The sequence below is a fragment of the Jaculus jaculus genome, chromosome 14, assembly GCF_020740685.1.
Source record: "Jaculus jaculus isolate mJacJac1 chromosome 14, mJacJac1.mat.Y.cur, whole genome shotgun sequence".
Classification (NCBI taxonomy): domain Eukaryota; kingdom Metazoa; phylum Chordata; class Mammalia; order Rodentia; family Dipodidae; genus Jaculus; species Jaculus jaculus.
Genome location: NC_059115.1, coordinates 21,069,029 through 21,089,717, shown reverse-complemented (window position 1 = coordinate 21,089,717; position 20,689 = coordinate 21,069,029). Strand labels below are relative to the sequence as shown.

General features: G+C 47.0%; 1 protein-coding gene across 5 annotated transcripts; it reads left to right on the top strand.

Moving 5' to 3' along the window:
• The first annotated feature begins 4,631 nt into the window (after nucleotides 1-4,631).
• Fcgrt (Fc fragment of IgG receptor and transporter) lies at nucleotides 4,632-19,398 on the top strand. 5 transcript variants are annotated; one of them, XM_004672241.2, is made up of 7 exons: nucleotides 4,670-4,780; nucleotides 5,488-5,654; nucleotides 6,604-6,852; nucleotides 7,028-7,303; nucleotides 17,368-17,640; nucleotides 18,140-18,256; nucleotides 19,097-19,398. In XM_004672241.2, the coding sequence occupies exons 2-7, from the start codon at nucleotides 5,582-5,584 to the stop codon at nucleotides 19,204-19,206; spliced, it is 1,098 nt and encodes a 365-aa protein (XP_004672298.1). In that variant the 5' UTR covers nucleotides 4,670-4,780; nucleotides 5,488-5,581; the 3' UTR covers nucleotides 19,207-19,398. The 5 variants fall into 5 exon arrangements, with proteins under 5 accessions (XP_044990354.1, XP_044990353.1, XP_044990356.1 ...); XM_045134420.1 differs by having other exon boundaries at nucleotides 18,134-18,256; XM_045134419.1 differs by lacking the exon at nucleotides 5,488-5,654 and having other exon boundaries at nucleotides 4,632-4,780.
• The last annotated feature ends 1,291 nt before the right edge of the window (nucleotides 19,399-20,689 follow it).

Genomic DNA, 20,689 nt, shown 5'->3' with positions numbered 1-20,689 from the left:
TTTCAAGGTAGGGTTTCACTGTAGCCCAGGCTGACCTGGAATTCACTATGTCTCAGGCTAGCCTTGAACACATGGCAATCCTCCTCCCTCTGCCTCCCAAGTGCTGGGATTAAAGGTGTGTGCCACCATGCTGGGCCTTTCTTTCCTTCTTTCTTTCTTTCTTTCTTTCTTTCTTTCTTTCTTTCTTTCTTTCTTTCTTTCTTTTCTTTCTTTCTTTTTTTTGCTAAGAAGTTTGTTGCTAGAAACTTTTGCTGGGGTGCCACTAGTAAGCCCCTTGTTTTTCCAGCCAGGGCATTCACAGCAGACTAGAGGCTAATTCCAGTAAAATTTCACCCAATGCCACAAAGTTAATGAGTTTTCCAGGCTTCCTTAGAGATCATGGGCAAGGGGTTACTTAAAAGAGCATAGCCAGGGCTGGAGAGATGGTTCAGCAATTAAGGCGCTTGTCTACAAAGCTTAATGACTTGGGTTCAATTCCCTAGTACTCATATAAAGTCGGATGCACAAAGTGGTGCATGCATCTGGAGTTTGTAGCAGCTAGAAATCCTGGCATGCCCATTCTCTCTCTCTCTCCTTGCAAATAAATAAATAAATTAATAAATAAATTTTAAAAAGACCTTGGCCAGATGTGGTGGTGTGTGCCTTTAATTCCAGTACTCGAGAGGCAGCATAGGAGGATCTGCATGAGTTTGAGGCCAGCCTACACTGCAGAGTGAATTCCAGGTCAGCCTGGGCTAGAGTGAAACCCTACCTCAAAAAAAACCAAAAAATAGATCCTTCTTCTCCATACCACTCCTTCTCAACCAACTGATCATGGTGTTTTTCTCAGAGCACTGTGTCACATAACAGGAATGTTTCATAGTGTGGGTTATCTCTTCTTAAGATTGGCTATATCTGCGTCTGGCAAGTATGGGCACTAGAGGTCACACACCTGTTGGTCATTAAATGATGGAATTTTCTACAGTGATGTCACAGCCCTAAGATAGATTTCAGCGAGGGCTTGTTAAGGTCAACTCTTGCTGGTCCTACTCTGAGGCAGCAGGGGACTTGCTCTGAGCCCAGCCTGCTCTGAGGCCAATGCAGCCTTGTTGTGAGGCCAGAGGAGTTCAGCATAGCCATGGGACCCAGTTCCCTTGCCTTTCCTCCCTCCCTCCTTCCCTCCCTCCCTCCCTCCCTCCCTTCTTTCCTTCTTTTTTTTTTTTTTTTTTTGAGGTAGGGTCTCACCCTAGCCCAGGCTGACTTGGAATTCACTATGGAATCTCAGGGTTCTTTTTTTTTTTTAAGGCAGGGTTTCTACTCTATCCCAGATTGACCTGGAACTCACACTATAGTCCCAAACTGGCCTTGAACTCATATCGATGCTCCTACATCAGTCCCATCCCCTTGTCAAATGCTGGCACTAAAGGCGTGCCTAGCCACCACACCCGGGCACAGTTTCTTTCTCACTAAAATAAATAGATTACAGTCAGGTGTGGTGTGTTCCCTGTCATCCCAGCACTCTGAAGGCAAGGAAGGAGAATAAGGAGTTCAAAGACATCCTTAGCTACATGATGAGTTTAAAGTCAGGAGACCTTGTTTCAAAAACACAGGAGTGGGCTGGAGAGATGGCTTGTGGTTAAGGTGCTTGCCTGAGAAGCCCAAGGACCCATGTAAGCCAGATGTACAAGGTGGCACATGTGTCTGGAGTTCATTTGCAATGGCTAGAGGCCTTGGCATGCCCATTCTCTCTCCCTCTCTCTCTTTCTCAACTAAAGAAACAATATATATATATTGGTTTTTCAAGGTATGGTCTCGCTGTAGCCCAGGCTGACCTGGAGTTCACTATGTAGTCTCTCAGGGTGGCTTCGAACTCACGGCAATCCTCCTACCTTTGCCTCCCCAGTGCTGGGATTAAAGGCGTGCGCCACCACATCTGGCTCAGTTTTCTTTTTGTATGTGTATGTGTTGTGATGTGTGTGTGTGCAAGTGGGCACCTATGCATGTGTTTGTGATATGGAGACCAGAGGTTGACATTAGGGTCTTCCTTGATCATTCTCCACCTTACGTTTTTGTTTTTATTTTTATTTATTTATTTATTTATTTATTTATTTATTTATTTATTTATTTATTTATTTTTTGAGATAGGCTCTCACTCTGGCCCAGGCTAACCTGGCATTCACTATGTAGTCTCAGGGTGGCCTCGAACTCATGGGGATGGGGATCCTCCTACCTCTGCCTCCCGAGTGCTGGAATTAAAGGCATGTGCCACCATGCCCAGCCTACTGTCCACCTTATTTACTGAGACAGGGTCTACAATTCAGCTAGTCTAGCTGACCAGCCTGCAAGGGTCCTTGTCTCCACCTCCCCAGTGCTGGGAGTACGGTGGGCCACCAGGCCGTTTGTAATTTACATGGGTGCTGGGGATCTGAACTCTGGTCCTCATACTCCACCGAACTATCTCCCCAGCCCCTTCCTCCTTTTTTCCTCTTTCTTTCTTTCTTCTGTTCTTTCTTCCTTTCTTTTGAGGTAGGGTCTTACTCTAGCCCAGGCTGACCTAAAACCCACTATGTAGTCCCAGGCTGGCCTTGAACTCACAGTGATCCTCCTACCTCTGCCTCCCAAGTGCTGGGATTAAAGGCATAAAGGTGTGCACCACCACACCCAGTAAGAGTGTTTTAAATATATATATATATATATATGTATATATATATATATATATATGACATATATATATACATATATATATGACCCATGTGTGGTGCTTTGATTCAGGTGTCCCCCATAAACTTAGCTGTTCTGGAGGTTAGGTTTCCCAGCTGATGGCAATTGGAAATTAAAGCCTCCTGGAGGAGTGTATTGTTGGAGACGGTCTTATGGGTGTTATAGCCAGTTTCCCCTTGCCAGTGTGTGGCATATTCACCTGTTGCTATGGTCCACCTTATGTTGGCCAGGGGGTGATGTCGGCCCTCTGTTCATGCTATCGTTTTCCCTGCCAGCATGGAGCTTCCTCTGGAGCCTATAAGCCAAAATAAACCTCTTTTTCCACACACACACACACACACACACACACACACACATATATTTCTGGGAGCTTGTTAAGGCACTTGCCTGCAAAGCTCAGTGACTCAGGTTCGACTCCTCAGTACCCATGAAAGCCAGATACACAAAGTGGCACATGCATCTGGAGTTCATTTGCAGTGACAGAGGCCCTGGTACACCTATTCCTTCTCCTTATAAATAAATTATATCATATATATATACACACATGTATCTTTATGGCTTTTACCTCATTGAACTTCTGAAGGCAAGATGGGTCACTAGCAGTTCTCCTGGAGTCACCAGTGACAATTAGGCCAGGATTACCACTCTTGCAGCATCTGCTCAAATTACCACGGTCTGATCTGGAAGTACAGGTTACACACAGGCTGGCAGTGTATTGTTTCCCTCACTAGGGAAAGGACATCAGCTTCATTATGTTAGACTAAAGGACCTTCCTAGAATGTGTAATTCCAAGACTATCTATCCAATGAAAGACCATGGAAGTACACACACACACACACATTTTTTTTTCCTGGTTCAGTGATTAAAGGCACTTGCTTGCAAAGTATGATGGCCCAGGTTAAATCCCCCAGTACCCACATAAAGCCAGATGCACAAAGTGGCACATGTGTCTGGAGTTCATAGCAGTAGGGGGGTCCTAGTCTCTGTGCTTATTCTCTCTCTCTCCCAGATAAATATTTTAAAAATAAAATAGAACGTCAGGCATGGTGGTGCATGCCTTTAATGCCAGCATTTGGGAGACAGAGGTAGAAGGATTGTTCAAGGTCACCCTGAGAGTGAATTCTAGGTCAGCCTTGGCCAGAATGAGACCTTACCTTGAAAAACAAAAAACAAAACAAAACAAAACAGTTGTTTCTTGATTTGGTCTTGTGCTGAGAACATCAATGTGAAAATAAGCTGTTCTTTGGATTGGGTAAAGGTCTCCGTTAGCCCTTCTACTGAGAACAGAAACAATCTATACACACATGCTGATGAATTGTTTCTGGGAATGGGCTGTCCTGTGACTTGGATACAAACATAGTTTACTTTATATGCCCTGCCATAAAGGTAGCATCACTTTGTGTATCTGGATTTACATGAGTACCAGCGAATCAAACTTGGGCCCATCCAGTCCAGCAGACTGCAGGAAAGTTCTTCCTTTATTTCCTTCTCCCTTTCTTTCTTTCTTTCTTTCTTTCTTTCTTTCTTTCTTTCTTTCTTTCCTTCCTTCCTTCCTTCCTTCCTTCCTTCCTTCCTTCCTTCCTTCCTTCCTTCCTTCCTTCTCTCTCTCTCTCTCTCTCTCTCTCTCTCTCTCTCTCTCTCTCTCTTTCTCTCTTCCTCCTTCCCTCTCTTTATCAGTGCTGGACATGAAATCCAGGGTCGTGTGTCTGTCTGCTAGGCCAGCGCTCCCTGGCTGAACCCCACACCCTGCCTCCAAGTCTTGGAGTGTGTTCAGACAACATATATGCCGTTCTTGGGAAGAGGCCATTGTCACAAAATCTCAGAATATGCCAAACAGTAAAGCTGTCTGGTGAAGCAGGAACTTTGTCCTAATTAACCATAAGACCCTAAGGAACTTCCAACCCAAAGCCACAAGTTTCAAGAGCGGCTGGGCCTCACCCAGGGGCGTGCTCTGCAGCTGAGGGGTGGAGTTGTATGTCCTCGGAATCCCGGAGCAGTGTTCAGGAAGGATGTGAGAGAGCAGCAGGGCTCCAGGCAGAGGATTGCCCACAGCTGCCTGCAGAAAGGGAACCAGGCTGCCGTGAGCACTGGGGTGGGGGGCAGCCTGAGGGACAGAGGAGGAAAACGGGTCTTGAAACTCTGGGTCTGTGTGACCAGGGCCAGGGCCTGATCTCTTGGGTCTGACGAAGGAGATCTAGGGCCTGGCATCTGGAGATCTGAGGGAAGTAGGCCAGGGTCTGAACCTCTAAGGGAGGAGGGCTGGGGTCTGGACCCCGGGTCTGAAGGAGGAGGGTTGGGGTCTGGACCCCTGGGTCTGAAGGAGGAGGGCTGGGGTCTGGACCCCGGGTCTGAAGGAGGAGGGCTGGGGTCTGGACCCCTGGGTCTGAGGGTGGAACGCTGGGGTCTGGACCCCTGGGTCTGAGGGTGGAACGCTGGGGTCTGGACCCCTGGGTCTGAGGGAGGAGGGCTGTACTCTAGACCTCTGGATCTTGGGAGGAAGGCCAGCCAGCTCCTTGACCTCTGAGGGAGGAAGGGCTGGCTCTTGCTTCTGGCTCTGAGAGAGGAAGACCTAGATCTGAAATCCTGGATCTGAGGGAGGAGGAGTGTTTGGGGGACTCTGGGTCTGAAAGAAAGAAGCAGCAAAAGTCTGCAAGATGAATTTTGACCTATTCAGGTTCTGTAATTAATTAACTAAACTGGATGAAATGAGGGGGTGAAAGTTCATGGAGGAATTGGGCATTCTTGTCATTTTGGGCTGGTCCCCAAACCTACCATCCTGGGGTCCAGGTCTACGCAGAGTCCACAGGAGCCTTGAGAGGAAGGGACAGGGTGAGGTCAAGAGGAGTCAAGCTCCCCTGCCACCCCAGGTTACCCTTGCAGGATGAGGGTGCCATGGCCCCAGCCCTGGGCCCTCAATCTCCTGCTCGTCCTCCTGCCTTGGACCTGGGGAGCAGGTGAGGGACATTCAACACTGGACCAGGCAGAGGGTGGCAGGGACAAAGGAAGTCAGAGACAGGAGAAGAGAAAAGCAGAAACCTGACTTTTCAACAAGTCCCCAACTCTTGCCAAATTTCGTTAATTTGCCATTTCTCCTCTTTGAACTTTATGAGAACATCAATGTCTACTTTTCTTGAGATCCTCGTTCCTCTCGTTCTGAGTTTCTTTCTTTTTTATTTTTGTTTTTAAGGTAGGGTCTCACTCTAGCCCAGGCTGACCTGGAATTCACTATGTAGTCTCAGGGTGGCCTCAAACTCACAGAGATCCTCCTACCTCTGCCTCCAGAGTGCTGGGATTACAGGCATGCGCCACCATGCCGGGCGAGTTTCTTTCTTTTAAATACCTTATTTTACACTTTTACACTTTTGCACTTTCCTTTTCCCTATCCTGTATCTGTCTCTGAGTCGCTGATCCTTTCTCTTTGATCCTTATCCCTCTTCTTCTGTCCCTGGGTCTCAGTCTCTCCCTTTCTCTCCTGGATTTGTTCTTCTTTCTTTCTTTTCTTGGTTTTTCAAGGTAGGGTTTCACTCTAGCTCAGGCTGACCTGGAATTCACTATTTAGTCTCAGGATGGCCTTGAACTCACAATGATCCTCCTAATGATGCCTCCTGAGTGCTGGGATTAAAGGCGTGTGCCACCATGCCTGCCTTCTGTGGGTTTCTGTTGCTGTCTGTCTCTTTCTCTCTGGGTCTCTCTTTCTCTCTCTGTATAGGTTTTTGTCCCCCATCTTCTCCCTCCAGGTCTCTGCACCCCTCTTCTCTGTGTGTCTCCCTGGGGCTCTGTCCCTCCCCTTCTCTTTCTTATCTCTCACCACCCTTGGGTTTAGTCCATGTTTGTTAGTGTATCTCTTGGTGGAATCCAGCTCTCATGCCCAGTGTCTCTCTTCCCCTCCACTCCTCCCTACAGAGAACCACCTTTCCCTGCTGTACCACCTCACGGCTGTGTCCTCCCCAGCCCAGGGGTCTCCCGCCTTCTGGGTCACAGGCTGGCTGGGTCCCCAGCAGTACCTGAGCTATAGCAGCCTGCGCACAGAGGCTGAGCCCTGTGGGGCCTGGGTGTGGGAAGACCAGGTGCCCTGGTACTGGGAGAAGGAGACGGTGGACCTACGGAACAAGGAGAAGCTCTTCCTGGGGGCTCTAGAAGCCCTGAAGGGAGGTGGGGTGCTGAAGCCCAGGTCTAAGGGAGGAGGGCCGGGGTCTGAATTGGGTCTAAGGGAGGAGGGCTGGGGTCTGGATGTCTAGGTTTGAGGAAGGCGGGTGCCAGCTCCTGGGGCTGAGAGAGGAAGCTGGCTCTCACTCCCGCATCCTGCCTACTTTGTGTTGCTCTCCAGGTTCCGGTACACTGCAGGGGCTGCTGGGCTGTTCCCTGGGCCCTGGCAACACATCGGTGCCCACTGCTTTGTTTGCCCTCAATGGAGAGGAGTTCATGCAGTTCCATCCTACCAATGGCAGCTGGAGTGGGGACTGGCCCGAGACAGAGGTGGTCAGTAATCTGTGGACGCAGCAGCCTGAGGCAGTCCAGAAGGAGAGGACCTTCCTGCTCAACTCTTGCCCACAGCGGCTGCTGGGCCACCTGGAGAGGGGCCATACAAACCTGGAATGGAAGGGTGAGCCCCAGCCCCCAGCTCCCTTGTCCTTCCTTTCCACTCCCAGGCCACACTCAATGTCAGGCTCTTCCCCCATGCAGCCCTACCCTGCCCATCCCAGTAGGACTTTTTATTTTGATTTTTTTCAAATTTTACTTTTAGTGGTGGGGGAGGGGGAGAATGGCGCGCCAAGGTCTCCAGCCATCAAACTAACTCCAAACTCATATGCCACCTTGTGCATCTGGCTTACATGGGTACTGGGAAATTAAACCTGGGTCACTAGGCTTCACAGGCAAGTGCCTTAATCACTAAGTCATCTCTCCAGGCCTATTTTTATTTCTTGTTTATTTTTCTTTTTATTTATTTATTTGAGAGAAGAGTGGGGAGAATGGGTGCACCAGGGCCTCTAGCCACTGCAAATGAACTCCACACAAATGCGCCACCTTGTGCATTTGGCGTCACAGGAGTCCTGGAATTGAACCTGGGTCCTTGAGCTTTGCAGGCAAGTGCCTTAACCACTAAGTCATCTCTCCAGCCCTATTTTTACTTTTTAAGTATGTAGCCTCAGCCTGGCCTGGAACTCTTGGTGATCCTCCTACCTCTGCCTCTGAAGTGCTGGGATTAAAGGCATGTGCTAACACACCCAGCTCCTGTTTTTATTTTTTATTTATTTAGATTTTTCAAGGTAGGGTCTCACTCTGGTCCAGGTTGACCTATAATTAATTATGTAGTCTCAAAGTGGCCTCAAACTCACTTTGATCCTCCTACTTCTGCCTCCTGAGTGCTGGGATTAAAGGCATATGCCATCACACCCAGCTCCTATTTTCATTTCTTTAAAAATATTTTATTTACTCATTACAGAGAGAAAGAAGCAGGTGGAAAGAGAGAGAGAATGGGCATGACAGGGCCCCTAGCCACTACAAAGGAACTACAGACACGTGTGCCACTTTGTGCATCTAGCTTTACATGGGTACTGGAAAATTGAACCTGGGTCCTTTGGCTTTTTAACCTCTAAGCCATCTCTCCAGCCCCTATTTTTATTTTTTGCTTGTTTGAGACATAGTCTCACTATATAAACCTGGCTGACCTGGAATTCACTACGTAGTTCAGGCTGGCAGCCATCCTCCTGACTCTACCTCCCAAGTGCTGGCATTACAGGCATGCATCAACACGCTAGGTTTGAAAATACATTAATTTTTTTTAAATATTTTTTATTTATTTATTTGAGAGTGACAGACACAGAGAGAAAGACAGATAGAGGGAGAGAGAGAGAATGGGCGCGCCAGGGCTTCCAGCCTCTGCAAACGAACTCCAGACGCGTGCGCCCCCTTGTGCATCTGGCTAACGTGGGACCTGGGGAACCGAGCCTCGAACTGCGGTCCTTAGGCTTCACAGGCAAGCGCTTAACCGCTAAGCCATCTCTCCAGCCCTAATTTTTTTTTTAATTTAACCAGGAGTGGTGTTGCACACCTTTAATCCCAGCACTCGAGAAGGAAGGAAGGAAGGAAGGAAGGAAGGAAGGAAGGAAGGAAGGAAGGAAGGCAAGCAAGCAGGCAGCTGGGTGTGGTGGTACATGCCTTTAATTCCAGCACTTGGAAGGCACAGGCCAGGGGATCTTTGTGAATTCAAGGGGACCCTGAGACTACATAGTGAATTCTAGGTCAGCCTGGGCTACAGCAAGACCCTACCTTGAAAAACCAAAATAACAGTAAAAGAGTGGTGTGAGAGACTACAGAGTGAGTTCCAGGTCATCCTGGGTAGAGCAAGACCCTACCTTAAAAAAATAAATAAATAAATAAAATAAATATATATATGTGTGTGTGTGTGTGTGTGTGTGTGTATAATTTATTTATTTGTGAGAGAGGCAGATAGAAAGAAAATGTGTGTGCCAGGGCCTCCAGCTGCTGCAAAACCAACTCCAGATACATGTGCCACCTTGTGCATCTGGCTTATGTGGGTCCTGGGGAATCAAACCTGGGTCCTTTGGCTTTGCAGGCAAGTGCCCTAACTGCTAAGCCATTTCTCCAGCCCTCACCCCCTTTTTTAAAAAAAAAATGTTCATTTTTATTTATTTATTTGAGAGAGAAAGAGGCAGATAGAGAGAGTGAGAGAGAGAATGGGCACGCCAGGGCTTCCAGCCACTCCAAACGAACTCCAGACGCATGTGACCCCTTGTGCATCTTGCTAACGTGGGTCCTGGGGAATCGAGACTCAAACCAGGGTCCTTAGGCTTCACAGGCAAGCGCTTAACCACTAAGCCATCTCTCCAACCCTCACCCCCTTTTTTTGAGGTTGGGTCTTGCTCCATCCAAGGCTGACCTAGAACTCACTCTGTAGTCTCAGGGTAGCCTTGAATTCATGGTGATCCTCCTACCAAGTGCTGGGATTAAAGGTGTGCACCACCACACCTGATGAAAATATTTTTTAAAGTTTGAATTAGAACACACCAGAAGGCTGGAGAGATGGGTTATTGGTTAAGGCACTTGCCTGCAAAGCCAAAGGACACAAGTTTGATTTCCCAGGACCCGTATAAGCCAGATGCACAAGGCAGCACATGCACCCAGAATTCATTTGCAGTGGTTAGAGACCCTGACATGCCCATTCTCTCTCTCTCTCTCTCTCTCTCTCTCTGCCTCTTTCTCTCTTGCTAATAATAAATAAACAAAACAGTTTTTTTTTAAAAAAGGACCCACCTGAAAACTACACATTTCAATGAGTTTTTCCATGTCTTTCATGTTTTGTGTGTGTGTGTGTTGTTCTTCAATGCAGGGACTCGCTGTAGTCCAGGCTGACTAGAATTCACTACGTAGTCTCAGGGTGGCCTCAAACTCTCAGTGATCCTCCTACCTCTGGCTTCCAAGTGCTGGGATAAAAGGTGTGCACCACCACGCCTGGTCCATGTATTTTCTTTATCCTCTCTGTCTCTCTGTTTCTTTATGTATGTGTGTGTGTTTCTGTGTTTGAAACAAGATCTCACTGTAGCCCAGGCTGGTCTTGAACTAATGATCCTTTTACCTCAGTCTTTCAAGTGCTAAGATTTCCAGTGTTTGGTTTTTTTTTAAGTGAAATTTCCTGCCTTGCTCTTTTTTCTTTTTTAAAGGAAATGTTTTATTTATTTATTTGAGAGAAAGAGGCAAAGGGAGATAGAGAATGGGTGTGCCAGGGCCTCTAGCCACTGCAAACAAACTCCAGACACATGAGCCACCTTGTGCATCTGGCTTATGTGGGTCTTGGGGAATCGAACCTGGGTCCTTTGGCTTTGCAGGCAAGCATCTTAACCACTCAGCAATCTCTCCAGCCCTGCAGGGTTTTTTTTTTTTTTTTTTTTTTTTTTTTTTTGGTTTTCCATTCCAAGGTAGGGATCTCACTCTAGCCCAGGCTGACCTGGAATTCACTCTGTAGTCTCAGGCTGGCATCAAACTCACATCGATCCTCCTACCTCTGCCTTCCACATGCTGGGATTAAAGGTGTGCACCACCATGCCCAGCTTCCAGTGTTTGTTTTATTGACAACTTTCATAATTATAAACAATAAACCATGATAATGCCTTCCCCACCCTCACTTTCCCCTTCACAACTCCACTCTCCATCATATTCCCTCCCACTCTCAGTCTCTGTTGTATGTCATCATCTTTTCCTCCTCTTATGATGGTCTTGTGTAAGTAGTGTCAGGCACTGTGAAGTCATGGACATCCAGGCCATTTTGTATCTGGAGGAGCACGTTGTAAGGAGTCCTACCCTTCCTTTGGCTCTTACATTCTTTCTGCCACCTCTTCTGCAATGGACCCTGAGCCTTGGAAGGTGTGATAGAGATAGAGATATTTCAGGGCTCTGCCACTTCTCAGCACCATGGTGACTTTTGAATCATCTCAGAGGTCACCACCATCTGAAAAGAGAAGCTTCTCTAACCAAAAGTGAGAGTAGCATTAATATATGGGTATGAACATTAAGAGAAGTGCTTACTGGGCAGTTTGATGAGCATAGTATATATATTTAGCCAAATACCAGCAGACATTAGATCCCCTAGGGCCCATAACTACCCCTGTTATAGGTTTTCAGTATCAGGCATGTATTCCCTCCTGTAGAGCAGGGCTCCAATCCAATTAGAAAGCAGGTGGTTTCCCCCATAACAGACATGCCACTATTGTACATTTTGGCTCATTTTGCCTGGCTAGCCCAATTTAATGCTTGCAGTGTCCACTATTGTTTATTTCCACTGATGACTTCTGTTTCTCCCATGGAGCTGCATGCAGCAATAGCTTTATCCAGCTTTTTTGTTTGTTTGTTTGTTTGTTTTGGTTTTGTGAGGTTATGTCTCACTCTAACTCAGGCTGTCTGGAATTCACTATGTAGTCTCAGGGTGGCCTCGATTTCTTGGACATCCTCCTACCTCTGCCTCCCGAGTGCTGAGATTAAAAGTGTGCACCATGTCTGGCTTTCTCTTTTTTTTTTTTTTGGAGGTAAGCACTTTACTAAATAAGCATCTTTCCAACCCCTAACTATATTTCTTTTTCTTTTATTTTTTTTTAAAAATTAACTTTATTTGTTTTTCAAATTTTTATTAACAACTTCCATGATTATAAAAAATATCCCATGGTAATACCCTACCTCCCCCAACTTTCCCCTTTGAAACTCCATTCTCCAGCATATCCTTTCCCCATCTCAATCAGTCTCTTATTCTGATGTGATGATCTTTTCCTCCTCTTATGATGGTCTTGTGTAGGTAGTGTCAGGCACTGTGAGGTCATGGATATCCAGGCCTTTTTTTTTCTTTTTAGTCTTTCGAGGTAAGGTTTCACTCTAGCCCAGGCTGACCTGGAATTCACTATGGAGTCTCAGGGTGGCCTTGAACTCACGGTGATCCTCCTACCACTGCCTCCCACGTGCTGGGATTAAAGGCATGTGCCACCACGCCTAGCTTCAGCTTCTTACTTTTTTTTTTTTTTTTTCCCGAGGTAGGGTTTCACTCTAATCCAGGCTGACCTGGAATTCACTATGTAGTCTCAGGGTGGCCTTGAACTCATGGTGATCCACCTACCTCTGCCTCTCAAGTGCTGGGATTAAAGATGTGCACCACCGCACCCGGCTGCTTCTTACTTTAAAAAAAATAATTTTTGTTGTTGTTTTTGAGGTAGGGTCTCACTCTAGCCCAGGCTGACCTAGAATTCACTATGTAGTCTCAGGGTGGCCTTGAACTATGGCGATCCTCCTTCTTCAGCTTCCCAAGTGCTGGGATTAAAGACATGCACCACTAAGCATGGCTTAAATTTTTTAAATTTTTATTTCAGAGAGAGAGAAAGAGAGACAGAGAAAACTGGCACGCCAGGGCTTCAAGCCACTGCAATCAAACATCAAATGCTGTGTCACCTAGTGCGTCTGGCTTACATGGCATCTGGAAAGTAGAACATGGGTCCTTAGGCTTCACAGGCAAGCACCTTAACTGCTAAGCCATCTCCCCAGCCCTTAAGATATATTTTTCAGCTTTTTTTGTTATTTTAGAGAGAGACTTCTCACTTTTTATTCTCATGGATTTTGCTTTTTTCCCTAAATTTATTTATTTTTATTTTTTCTCAACTTTTATTAACATCTTCCATGATTATAAAAAATATCCCATGGTAATACCCTCCCCCCCACTTTCCCCTTTGAAATTCCATTCTCCATCATATCCCCTCCCCATCTCAATCAGTCTCTCTCTCTCTTTTTTTTTTTTCTTTTTCTTTCTTGGTTTTTCGAGGTAGGGTCTCACTCGGGCTCAGGCTGACCCGGAATTCACTATGTAGTCTCAGGGTGGCCTCGAACTCTCGGTGATCCTCCTACTTCTGCCTCCCAAGGGCTGGGATTAAAGGCGTGTGCCACCACGCCCGGCTCTCAGTCTCTCTTTTATTTTGATGTCATGATCTTTTCCTCCTCTTATGATGGTCTTGTGTAGGTAGTGTCAGGCACTGTGAGGTCATGGATATCCAGGCCATTTTATGTCTGGAGGGAGCACGTTGTAAGGAGTCCTACCCTTCCTTTGGCTCTTACATTCTTTCTGCCACCTCTTCGGATTTTGCTTTTGTTGGAGTATCTTGGAGGTCATTGCCAAGCCCATGATGGCCTAGTTAATCTTTTTTGTTATTTCTGGAATTTTCTAGGTTTGTGTTCTCAGTGTAGGCCTGTGCCCCACCTTGAGTTCATTTTTGTGATGGGAACGTCTGAATTTGTAGGCTTCTTGTCTCTCCTTTCCTTTCCTAACAGTGGTCAGCTATTTGTCCCCCCATGTGTCTTTCCATCTAGATTTGGCTTTTTCCACCTGCCTCTGTGACATTACTGAACATGATCCTCTTTTTTGTTGTTGAAGTAGTAGCCTGGTTGTGAGGCTTGATTGGATTTTGGCTCTGTGTGCATGCATGTGCATGTATGTGCCCATGTTGAGGATAGAGGACAGTTTTATGTATCTTTTCTCTGACTCCCCAGTGCTGGGATTAAAGACATGAGCCACCACACTTGGCTTGCATCACGTTTTATACATACATATATATATACATATATATATATAAATGTATATGTATGTATTTTTAAAATTTATTTGAGACAGAGAGAGAGAGAGGCAGATATATATAGAGAGAATGGACACATCAGGGCCTCTAGCCACTGTAGACCAACTACAGATGCATCTGAGCTCACAGTGATCCTCCTACCTCCGCCTCCCAAATGCTGGTACCAAAGGCAAGTACCACCACATCCACTACTCTCTCTCTCTCTTATTTTTGTTTTTTGAGGTGAGGTCTCCTCTAGCCCAGGCTAACCTGGAATTCACTGTGTAGTCTCAGGGTGGCCTCAAACTCACAGCAATCCTCCTACCTCTGCCTCCCAAGTGCTAGGATTAAAGGCATGCACCATCATGCCTGGCTTCTTCTTCTTCTTTGTTTTTTTTTTTTTTTTTTTTTTTGTTTTTTAAAAACAACTTTATTTTGAGACAAAGTCTCACTAAATTGAGTTAAGGCTGGCCTTGACTTTGTTGTCTTCCTACCTCAGCCTCCTGAGTGCAGAGATTCCAGAAATCAAACATTCTGTTTCCAACTCAGTTCCTTTTCATTAAGCAGAAGCAAAGGCCAGACAGACTTCCTGTTCTTGCATTTAACCCAGAGTGTGAACACTATCCCTGGAAGGCAGAAGGGACATGTCACTGAGGACTCCCCACTGGAAAGTGGAAGGCGCATATGGAGTAAGAAACAATAGCAACCCCAAGACAGGACACAGAACTGCTGACAAGCAGAGCCCAGCCCTTTCTAGTTGACCTGACTCTGCAGCAAATTTTGCCAACTCTCCAGAGAGGCCACTCTGCTTGGAAAAGCTGCAGGGCTTCCGCTTTGCAAGAAAGCATCAGCTAATTTTCTGCTGAGCACCTCTAGCCAACGTCCCAACCCGAGCTGAGATTGTGAGACCCACCCTAGCTGGAGGGACAGTACCAAAGCCAGTCCTGCTGAATACCCCACTTCCCTTCAAGCTTTCTTTTGTGAGTGTGCATTGGATGCACATGCATGTATTTGTCCACTCTTGTTCACCTGTGTGCATGGATGTGGGGGCCAGAGGCCAATCTTATATGTCATCCTTAGGAATGCTGTCCAACTTTTTTGTTTTCTTTTTTTTATATAATTTTTTGGTTTATTTTTATTTATTTATATGAGAGCAACAGACAGAGAAAGAGGCAGAGAGAGAATGGATGTGCCAGGGCTTCCAGCCACTGCAAACGAACTCCAGATGCGTATGTCCACTTGTGCATCTGGCTAATGTGGGTCCTGGGGAATCAAGCCTCAAACTGGGGTCCTTAGGCTTCACAGGCAAGCACTTAACCACTAAGCCATCTCTCCAGCTCTGTTTTTGTTTTTCAATGTAGGGTCTCACTCTAGCCCAGGCTGACCTGGAATTTATTCTGTAGCTCTAGGCTGAACTCAGATTCTTGGCCATCATTCTACCTCTGCCTCCCAAGTGTTGGGATTAGAGGAGTGTGCCACCATGCCAGGCTATTTCTTTGTTGTTCTTTTTTTTTTTTTTTTTTTTTTTTGCAAAGAGAAAGAGAGATGGGGGTGTGAGAAATAGACACACCAGGGCCTCCAGCCACTGCAAAGGAACTCCAGATGTACGTGCCACTTTGGGCATCTGACTTTACATGGGTGCTGAGGAATAGAACCCAGACTGTCTGGCTTTGGGCACTGCAAGCAAGTACCTTAAATGCTGAGCCATTTCTCCAGCCCTAACCTTTTTTTTTTTTTTTTTTTTTGAGGTAGGTTTCGCTCTAGCCCAAGCTGACCTGGAATTCACTCCATAGTCTCAGGGTGGCCTTGAACTCACAGCGATTCTCCTACCTCTGCCTCCAGAGTGCTGGGATTAAAGGCATGTACCACCATGCCTGGATCAAGACAAATTTATTTTATTTTATTTTTATTTATGTATTTACGAGAGAGAGAAAGAGGCAGAGAGAGACAAACAGAATGCTACTGTAAATGAACTCCAGATGCATACACCACCTTATGCATCTGGCTTACATGGGCCCTAGGGAATCAAAGGAGGGTCCTTTAGGCTTTGTAGGCAAATGCTTAACCACTAAACCATCTCTCCAGCCCTCCATGCCTGGCAAGTTTCTTTCCTTTCTTTTACAGACACACACTTTCCCTATCATTTATCTATCTCTGAGTCTCTGTCCACCCCCTTATCCCTATCCCTCTTTCTCTATCCTTGGGTCTCAGTCTCACCTTCTCTCTCCTAGGTTTTTTCTCTCTCTCTTTCTTTCTTCCTTCCTTCCTTTCTTCTTTTTTCTTTCTTCTTTTCTTGGTTTTTCAAGGTTGGGTTTCACTGGAGCTCAGGCTGACCTGGAATTCACTATGTAGTCTCAGGGTGGCCTCGAACTCAAGGCAATCCTCCTACCTCTTTCTCCCAAATGCTGGGATTAAAGGCATGGGCCACCACACCTGGCTGTATACACATCTTTTTGAACACAGAGTCTCTCATTGGCTTGGAGCTCACCAGATAGGCTAGGCTAGCTGGCTGGTAAGCTCCAGGGATTCCCCTATCTGTGCCTTGCCTAATAAAGTATTAAAAAATAGAATTTATTAGATTAAACAAATGAATGAGCAGGAAGTGCAGAGAGCTTCTGCCATGTGCAAGGCAGGAGTGGGTATACAGCCCATGTTGGGGTTAGGGTCCCCTTCTTCCCTTCCATCCCAGCCCAGCTAGGCTGGGACAGGGAAAGCCTACCAGAACAGGGTCCTGGATGTTCAAGAGTCAGGAGAGGGTCTGCAGAGATGGCTTAGCGGTTAAGGAGGTAAGGAACCTAAGGATCCTGTTTCAATTTCCCAGGACTCATGTAAGCCAGTTACCCAAGATGGTGCATGCATCTGGAGTTCATTTGCAGTGGCTGAAGGCCCTGGCATGTCCATTCTCTCTATATCATCCATCTATCTATCTATCTATCTATCTGCCTCTTTCTCTCTCAAATAAATAAAATAAAATAAAAAATTAAATAGTCAGGAGAGATGAACAGTCAAAAAGGGCTTGTTTCTTTCAGTTGTTATTTTTCAAGGTAAGGTCTCACTTTAGCCCAGGCTGACCTGACACTCACTATGTAGTCTCAGGCTGGCTTCAAACTCACAGTGATCCTCCTGCCTGGGCCTCTGAGTGCAGGGACTAAAGGCCCGAATCACCACATGTAGCTCTTTTGGTTGTTTGAACCAAGATCTCACTCTGTTGCTCAGACTGGAATTCTCAGTAATTCTCCTGCCTCTGCCTCCTGAGTGCTAAGATTATAGAGATGAGCCCCCACACCCATCTAGGACAGTGACTTTGTCTTGACACCACTGTGACCTCAGGGCCCAGAACAGTGCTTGGCACCAAAGAGATGTTTAGGACATTTCCGTTTAGGAAGGGGTGGAGGCGTGGTGGGGTCAGGAGGAGGGTGTCAGGCTGGGAAACACGCTGCTCTTTGCCAAGGCTTTCAGAGTCAGCACAGTACAGAACTCAGGGGAGGCAGCTGCCCTAACCGACTCCCTGGCATGCCTGGGGTCACAGCCCCAAGTCAGTCTTCTACCTGCTCCCTGTGTCCCACAGAGCCGCCCTCCATGCGTCTGAAGGCCCGCCCTGGCAGTCCCAGCTTCTCGGTGCTCACCTGCACTGCTTTCTCCTTCTACCCACCTGAGCTGCAGCTGCGATTCCAGCGCAACGATCTGGCAGCTGGCTCGGGGGACGACGGTGGTTTCGGTCCCAATGGTGACGGCTCCTTCCATGCCTGGTCATCACTCACGGTCAAAAGTGGGGATGAGCATCATTACAGCTGTGTTGTGCAGCATGCCGGACTGCCACAGACCCTTACTGTGCAGCTAGGTGAGGCCCTTCCTCCCCCATCTGACTGCCTTGTGTCTGCTCTCGCCAGTTCTCACAAGTCTGCCTGCCTTCCATCCTGCTGCTCTTGGCCTCTGACTGCCTCTTAGCCGCTGCAGCCAGTTGGCCTGAGTCTGGCCATCTTTCTTCTTGCTGCCGCTGGTGTTCCTGGAGCCTGACCATTCGCTCCTCCCACTGTCAGTCCTCTTGAAAGCTGACCATATCCTGCTCCTAATAGCCCATCCTTCATGAGGCTGACCTGCTGCTTAAACTGTGCCTGCTGCTCCCTTCCAAGTGGGGCCCTTTCTCACTGACTGAGCACTCCCTCCCTGTGGCTGGTCCTTGTAAGCTTGGGACATTCTGCCCAGGCCTGGGACATCACTTGATAGGCCTTTGCTCTCTAATACACCCATCTCCAGACACAGGGTGTTGGGACACCCCAAGGGGAAAAAGGGACCCAGCCTCCCCCCTTCCCCATCCTCACAACCCTTTCTAGCTACAGAGTCACAAGCCAGGTCCTCGGTGCCAGTGGTTGGAATAATCCTTGGCTTCTTGGTTCTCCTGGTGGCCGCTGCAGGAGGAGTTCTGTTATGGACAAGAATGAGGAGTGGACTGCCAGGTATGGGCAGAGGGCAGACTTGGGGACAGTGGGACAGAGATCCAGAAAGAGAGAGACAGAGACCTAGAGAGAAGGAGGGAGGGACATTGAGAGAGAGAGGGGGAGACATAACCATCAGAAAGGGATAATGGAACAGAGGCCCAAAAAGAGGAAGGTACAAAAACCAAGAGAGAGGAAGACAGGGACAGAGATCCGGAAAGAAAATGAAAGAGAGAGAGAGAGACCAAAAGAGAGAAAGACAGAGACCAAGGAAGACAGACACTGACACAGAGATAGGGGTTGGGGTAGGCCAGAGATCTAGAAAGAGGGAGAAAGGGACAGAGACCCAGAGAGAAAATGAGAGAGGGAAAGATAGAGAAGACAGAGACTGAGAGGTAGATACTGAGAGAAGGACAGACAGAGAGAGAGAGAGAGAGAGAGACATAGAGTGGGGGACAGATGCCCAGAGTGAGAAAGAGAGAGGGAGGGAGAGATGTAGAGTGGGGGACAGATGCTGAGAGAGAGAGAGAGACAGGGAGAGAGAAAGAGAGACGTAGAGTGGGGGACAGATGCCCAGAGTGAGAGAGGAGGAAGGAGAGGCACAGTGGGGGACAGATGCTCAGAGTGAGCGAGTGAGAGAGACACGTAGAGTGGGGGACAGATGTCCAGAGTGAGAGAGAGATCCATAGAGAAAGGGGAGAGAGATCTAGAGAGAGAGAGATTTAGAGACCCAGAAAGACAGAGACCCAGAGAGAGACTGAGACTGAGAGAGACAAAGACCTCAATAATGGCCCTCACATATTGGGAGTCAATGGGGAACAACCCAGGTCAGTGATACTGACACCTACTCTCCTCTCCTAGCCCCATGGCTCTCTCTCAGAGGAGATGACATTGGTGACCTGCTGTCTGGCCCGGGCCTGCCCCCGGAGACTGATTCTCAGGATGTTAACTCCTTGCCCTCTACCACTTGATGACCCTCACTCTGGCTGCCGTAGCCCTGTCGTGTGACCTCCTGAACTCCTGGTGTCTCTGAGCCTCCCCAAAACTGGACCTGAAGTCCTCCTTCGTAACCCTTTTGTTTGTGGCCTGTCTCAGTTTCTCCTTCGAATGTATATGACTATTTTTCCAATTCCACATATTCATATAATGAGTTTGGGCCTAAATTTGTGTGTTCTCTGTCATTTTCTGGTTTCAGGCAGAGGAGATAATGGAATGGGTGGGTGAATGCCTATCCATATTTGTGGGTTTTAAAATTTTTTAATTTATGAATGAAAGAGAGAATATGGGCATGCCAGAGCCTCTAGCCGTTGCAAAGTAATTCCACCATGTTCACCTGGCTTTATGTGGGTACTGAGGAATTGATTTGGGGTCTTTAGGCTTTACAGGTAAGCACCTTAGCTGCTAAGCCATCTTTCCAGTCCCATGTGTATTTTTTTCACTTTTTTTATTGACAACTTCCATAATTATAGACAATAAGCTATGATCATTCCCTCCCCTCCCCTACTTTCCCCTTCACAAGTCCACCATCCATCATATCCCTACCCCTCTCAATTATTCTTTTATTTTGATGTCATCATCTTTTCCTCCTATTATGAGGGTCTTGTGAAGGTAGTACTAGGCACTATGAGGTCATGGATATCCAGGCCATTTTGTGTCTGGAAGAGCACGTTGTAAGGAGTCCTACCCTTCCTTTGGCTCTTACATTCTTCCCACCACTTCTGCAATGGACCCTGAGCCTTGGAAGGAGTGATAGAGATGTTTCAGTGCTGAGAACTTCTCTGTCACTTCTTAGCACTATGGGACCTTTTGGTTCATCCCAATGGTCACCACCATCTGAAAAGAGAAGATTCTGTAACCAAATGCAAGAGTAACATCAACATATGGGTATAAACATTAAGAAAAGTGCTTACAGGGTAGTTTGGTGAGCATAATATATGCATTTAGTCAGACAGAATTAGGCACTACTCCACTAGGGATCTTGACCTCCCCTGCCATAGGCTTTTGAATAGGTCTTCAGTACCAGAATGTATCCCCTTCCATGGAGTGGGCCTCCAGTCCCAATCAGTGAGCAATTGGTTTCCTCCATAACAGATATGCCACTATTGCACCCATTAGCTTATTTGGCCTGGCTGGCCAATCTTAAGGCTTGCAGTGCCCACTGCTGTTTATCACTGCTGATGACTCCTCTCTCCCATAGGTTCAGCTGGTTCACAGGGAAGAGGTTTTCAGTTCAGCTCCAGCTTGATATCTCAGTGATTTTGCAGCCCAAGCATGAGGAGTCTTTACTAATACTAATACTCATGTGTATTTTTTTTTTTTTTTTTTGAGGCAGAGTCTCACTCTAGCTCAGGCTGACCTGGAATTCACTATGTAGTCTCAGGGTGGCCTCGAACTCATGGCAATCCTCTTACCTCTGCCTCCCAAGTGCTGGGATTAAAGGTGTGCGCCACCATG